A 6,000-nucleotide genomic window follows, 5' to 3' on the forward strand; every position below is an offset into this window, starting at 1 on the left:
TTATCAGGGACTTCAGGCCAAACTGGAAGGCCGTTCACATGACGGGTTCTGCTGTGGAATTTCCCATGTAGAATCTGTCTGAAAACCTTGGCACAAATCTGTACCTATGCCATACATTTCTGCTGTGGTTTTGTCGCAGATCTGCAAGTAAATTTAGTCCTTAAATAGGCAAAAATCGACGTGTGGAATTCTGATGTGTTTCCACAGTGGATCATAGTCGAGAAGGGAAATGTCACTACTTCACGAGGAATTGTGTCGGAATTCCACATGTGGATTTTCCCTATTTCAGTGCTAGATTTGTTAGCGGTTCCCATTGCAGAAATGTGCAGCATCAACACGATTGTTTGCCGAGGATGTACAGGTGGACTGAGGGAACACATGGCTGTTCGCAATCACTCTCCTATATATACTGTGGGTGCCATAGTAGGTATGGTTGGTACAAGCTCTGAGAAAATCATCTTGCACAACACAATGGGATGTTTAACCCAAGAGATCCTCTGATTTATTGTATCTTCACACAGATTTTATAGACCAAATAGGTAGCTTTCAAGTAGAAACAGAAAGAGGTGTTACAAAGCCAAAAACAATTACATCATTCATTTGGTTCAAACCAGTTTTCCTTTAAAGTGTAAAAAATGATCACATTCTGTAGACTCCCCACTCTGCTAGTTCCATTGTATTGATGGTAATCTCCCGTTGCTTTTCTTTGGAGACGCTCTGTCTTTCTCAGCTGATGGCAAACAAAATTTAAATTAACGTTGTGGGAGGAATTTACTCTGCAGAACATTCTGCTTGCTGACATAGCTGGAATGAGACTGAAATAAAAAACTAAATTATCCAAGATATAGTTTCCCTCACATAGCTAACTTAAATGAATTCAAGTCTCCAGGTTCAGATGAATAACATCCTAGAATACTAAAGGAAGCAGCAGAGGTAACTGCTTGACCACTCGCCGGAATCTTTGAAAATTCCTGGAGAACAGGAGAAGTCCCAGAAGATTAGACAAGGGCAAATGTTGTCCCCATATTCAAAAAAGGGAAGAAGGTGGATCCAGGGAACTACAGGCCTGTGAGCCTGACTTTTATACCAGGGAAAATCTTTAAACAAATTATTAAACAGCATATATGCAAGTACTTGGATTGGAATAGAGTAATTAACAAGCGCCAGCATGGGTTCGTAACAAACACATTATGCCAGATTAATCTAATTACCTTCTTGACAAAATAACTGACTAGGCTGATCAGGCAAATGCAGTAGATCTAGTATATCTTGACTTTAGTAAAGCATTTGACAACATATCTCACACCATCCTTATTGGGGAAAAAAACTGCAATATGGTATTAACAAGGAAACTTAGCTGGATTCACAACTGACTAAGTGATAGTATTCAAAGAGTGGTCATAAATGGCTGCACATCCAATTGGAAGAATGTATCAAGTGGGAAACCACAAAGCTCTGTCCTAGGCCCAGTGTTGTTCAACATTTATATAAATGATCTAAAGGAGGGAATTGAGGGGAAACTGATCCTATTTGCAGACAACACAAAGCTAGGAGGTATAGCTAACACTAGAGAAGAAAGAGAGAGTATTGAGTATTCAAAAAGATCTAGAAAAGCTTGCACAGCGGGCAGTGACTAACAAAATGGTTTTTAACAAGGGGAACTGCAAAGTCCTACATCTGGGCAAGAAAAAGAAAAGAGCACATACAGAATGGGAGGAATTGGGCTAAGCAGCAGCACATGTGAAAAAGACTTGGCTATACTAATAGATGACAGGCTGAACATGAGTCAACAGTGTGATGCAGCATCCAAAAAGGCAAACACAATTCTGGGATGTATTAAGTGAAGCATAGAGTCTAGATCACATGAGGTTATTATCCCCCTCTACTCTTCCTTACTCAGACCTCATCTAGAATATTGTGTCTACTTCTGGGCACCACAAGTCCAAAAAGACATTGACAAACTGGAGCAAGTTCAGAGAAGCGCCACAAGCATGGGTTGCAATTTGCAAATCATTTCCCATGAGGAACGGTTAAAGGATCTGGGAATGTTTAGCTTGCAAAAACAAAGGCTGAGAGGAGACTTAATAGCAGTCTACAGATATCTGAAGGGCTGTCACAGTGCAGAGGGATCAGCCCTATTCTCATCTTCACAAGGAAAGACCAGAAGCAATGGGATGAAACTGAAAGGGAGGAGACACAGATTAGATATTAGACAGTGAGGGGGATCAATGAGTGGAACAGGTTGTCACGGGAGGTGGGGAGTTCTCTTTCAATGGAAGTGTTCAAACAAAGGTTGGACAGACTTCTATCTGGGATGATTTAGGGATCCTGCACTGAGCAGGGGGTCGGACCCGATGACCCTGGAGGTCCCTTCCAACTCTAACATTCCAGGATTTCATGCAGAAAATTCCACAGCGGAATCTGTTGTATGAACATGCCCTAAGACAGATGAGTGTGAGCTACTGCTCTATGTTATCAGCCCTGTTAGGCTGGGGGAGGGGTGTTCTTCCATTTCTTGTTTTAATTCTTGCTGTTCTTTCAGGTACAGTGTGAGAGATACTGTGTTGCGTTCTCATATGGCCATTTTCTGCGATCCACAGTGAGTACCTGATTTACCTGACAGTCTGGTGCCCACCTGTAAACATGCCCACTCTACCCATAATGCATCAGTTGTAAATGCCGCCAACCCATGAAAGGAGAGTTTAGGCTAAGGTAGTTGTTCTGTGTTGTGACACTGTGGGGAGTTGTAGTACAACAGTTTACAGACCACTGAATGGGCCCGCTAGTCTTTCTATGGGGGAGACAATGATCACCCGAGACTGCCATACTGTGGACACATTAAAGGGGTGGTCTCGCGAAACAAAGTGGGGTTATACACTTCCGTATGGCCATATTAATGCACTTTGTAATGTACATCGTGCATTAAATATGAGCCATACAGAAGTTATTCACTTACCTGCTCCGTTGCTGGCGTCCTCGTCTCCATGGTTCCGTCTAAATTCGCCGGCAGCTTGCTTTTTTAGACACGCTTGCGCAGTCCGGTCTTCTCCATTCAGCACAAGCCGCTTCAGTGTGCTCCCCGCTACAGCTCTTCTGCGCATGCGCAGACGAGCTGTCACTGCTCGGGAGCGCGCTGGAGCGGCCATTCTGTACCTTCCTCTGTTAGAGGAAGGTGCAGAAACTGGAGCTGCCCAGCGGAGAAGCCCAGCCCAGCCCAGCAGCCCCGAGAAGCGTCCCAGGTAAGTGATGGGTCGGGGGGGGGGGCTGCCGCTGCGCCGGGCTGGCGCCGGGGGAACTAGCGCTGCGCCGGGGGAACTAGCGCTGCGCCGGGGGGGGGGCTGTCGCTGCGCCGGGGGGGGCTGCCGCTGTGATGGGGGAACTAGCGCTAGGCCGGGGGGGCTGTCGCTGGGGGGGGGGGCTGCGCCGGTTACCTTCTGCCTGGCGGTGGGTGACTGGTCGGCGGCTGCGGGGCGTCCGGTCGGCGGCTGCTTGGCGTCCGGTTGCCATGGAGACACAGCTGGCAGCGTCTCGGGAGCGCGCACGTCGGGCTGCAGCGAGCGACGGGGAAAGAGCCGGCGGCCATCTTGGGGAAACTTTTATAAGTTGCTGAAACGCTGGAACGGTAAGTAGAAACCAGCTAGGAAAGTAATTTACAGGGGTAATTAGTAATGTATGTTTAATTAGGGGGACTGGGCAAAAAAAAAAAATCACTGCTTCCTCGAGACATCTCCTTTAAGGTACGCCCACACATTGCGGAGCCTCTACTAACGATAAATCCGCTGTACATTTGGGTGCAAATTTGCATCCCAGTTCACACGTTTCGCGCTCTGGATTTCTACCGCAGTTTGTGGATGAGATTTCCTGAACTCACGTCCAAACTGCGGATCCTGTGAAATGCTGCAGGTTTTACATGGCCAATTCGGCTCTGTGTGAACAGACCCTTACGGGACCTTTCACACTGGATGGAATTACACCGCAGGACGCAGCCAAATCCACAGCTGCGTAATCCCACACCAAAATCTGCAGGTCTAACCGCGGATTGTGATGCGAATTGCAGGCAGGTTTTAAGCCTTTTTACATTGCACATCAAAATCCACAGGTAGCCTTCAGATTCTGGTGTAGAGTTTGCCATTGCTTTTTGTGCGTCGTGCGGTCTATTCTATCCCATGTGAAAGGTCCCTGTGGGGGTTTCGGTGATTTGAAAAAAGGGTATGTTTTTACTCTGAAACAGTGAAACTCCTGTCCATGTCTGTGCCTGGTACTGCAGTCAGCCCTCATTCACACGGTCTTATGTGTAAAACACTGCATGTTTCATGCAGCGTTTTACCGCCATTGAGGTGCACTGTTCAGACTAAGTCCTCTGCGTCTGGCAGGTGCGAGCATCGTCCTGCTATCCCTGTTCCCTGAGCTTATGCTTATTCTCTTCCAGCACTGCTATGGTTAATTGCTTCTGGGTCTCCTGCTCAGCTGATGCACCGTTTCCAATCACCGCCCTATATAGCTTACCTGGGCCTTCTATGCAGTGCTTCAGTGTTGTTGTGAGCTCTGCTCCATAGCTTCATGTTTAGCTGCTGCTCCTGCAGTTATTTGCTATTTTCTGTGTTCTGTATTTTATTGTTCCTCCGTTTATGTATCCTGCTGTCTGTCATCCTCCTTAGTCTGCTTCTCTGTTTATCCTTGTCAGTTTGTTCTTACTTTGTCTCCTTATTCCCCGGTATTGTCCTGTCAGTCAGTCAGCGCCTAGAGGAAAACCGCAGGATTGTTCTTATCAGGATGCCAGCCCTGCTTTATAGGCAGGGTCTTCTGTAATGGCCCAGCACATCATCCAGGTCCCCTTCTTAAATGTAATACATGTGTAGTGACGTGGACTGGCACTACAGGATAAAAGTACTTTACCTGCAAGTTAAGAGCAACTGTTCTAACTACCAGCTCATTTAACAAAGTGTAGCTAGGCTCGAATTCATTTAAGAAGAGGGAGTCAGGAAACTAAAGAGTTAAGGTTTTAAGCATCGTTGTAAACCAGTTAAGCTGTGACAGAGTCCCTGAGTGAGGAGCAAAGGTGGTGGTTCCGGTTTATTTTGTATTGCGCACTTAGAAATTGGTAACAGTGTTAGAAGATGGAAGTGAAGGGCAGTAGAGACAGTATGGAGTAGGGCAGTGTAGAAGTCACTAGCAGTAGACAGTATGGAGTAGGGCAGTGTAGAAGTCACTAGCAGTAGACAGTATGGAGTAGGGCAGTGTAGACGTCACTAGGAGAGAGAAGAGCCAAGATGAACAAAGAGGAAGCTGACAGCCATGTCAAAACCCAGCTTCCTCCTTCTCTTCTGTCCTGCGGTAATTAGAGATCTGCTATGTAAACATTCAACAAATCCTGTGTGCAGCAGCCAAAAAATTACCCTGATGCCAAGAGTGAGTGTTTGTTTTTCCAAACCTGATGTCCTTTCTAGCTAAAAGAGTATATATGCAATTTCTGGAGCGTAAGAATAATGCACACAAGCCTGAAAGTAAATAGTATGCCTGTCCTTTATGTACATATGTGCATTAGTCTTATTTCGCTACCAAACGCTCTTAATCTAGGCACTGGCGTCACGATCACCTAATTCCATTAGCCATCCAGATCCTATTGTATTCCTTAAACGGTGCACAAGATTACTCAGAGCGCGCTGCACTCATCGCCACCGTGACACGGCTCCTCAGCCACATCTTAGAGACCGCTCAGAGAGTGCAGGCCTCTTCCTGCTTGCCGTCCATTTCACATGTTTGTCTTATGTAAATGCACTGTGCAGGCCTGTCTTGTCTTTTCCAGTGTGTGTGTTGCACAGCTGTGGTGCTTGAGAGGTTAACTTTAAAGGGGTGGTCTCGCGAAACCAAGTGGGGTTATACACTTCCGTATGGCCATATTAATGCACTTTGTAATGTACATCGTGCATTAAATATGAGCCATACAGAAGTTATACACTTACCTGCTCCGTTGCTAGCATCCTCGTCTCCATGGTTCCG

General features: G+C 46.3%; 1 protein-coding gene across 1 annotated transcript in view; it reads left to right on the top strand.

Moving 5' to 3' along the window:
- The window catches only part of LOC136579982 (histo-blood group ABO system transferase-like), a 61,986-nt gene that overhangs the window by 21,524 nt on the left and 34,462 nt on the right, over positions 1 to 6,000 (top strand). The window contains exon 3 of the mRNA XM_066580118.1: positions 2,543 to 2,599. Within this exon, the coding sequence (XP_066436215.1) occupies positions 2,543 to 2,599 (57 nt within the window). The remainder of the gene's footprint in view (positions 1 to 2,542; positions 2,600 to 6,000) is intronic.

This window comes from Eleutherodactylus coqui, chromosome 10 (assembly GCF_035609145.1).
Source record: "Eleutherodactylus coqui strain aEleCoq1 chromosome 10, aEleCoq1.hap1, whole genome shotgun sequence".
Lineage (NCBI taxonomy): Eukaryota > Metazoa > Chordata > Amphibia > Anura > Eleutherodactylidae > Eleutherodactylus > Eleutherodactylus coqui.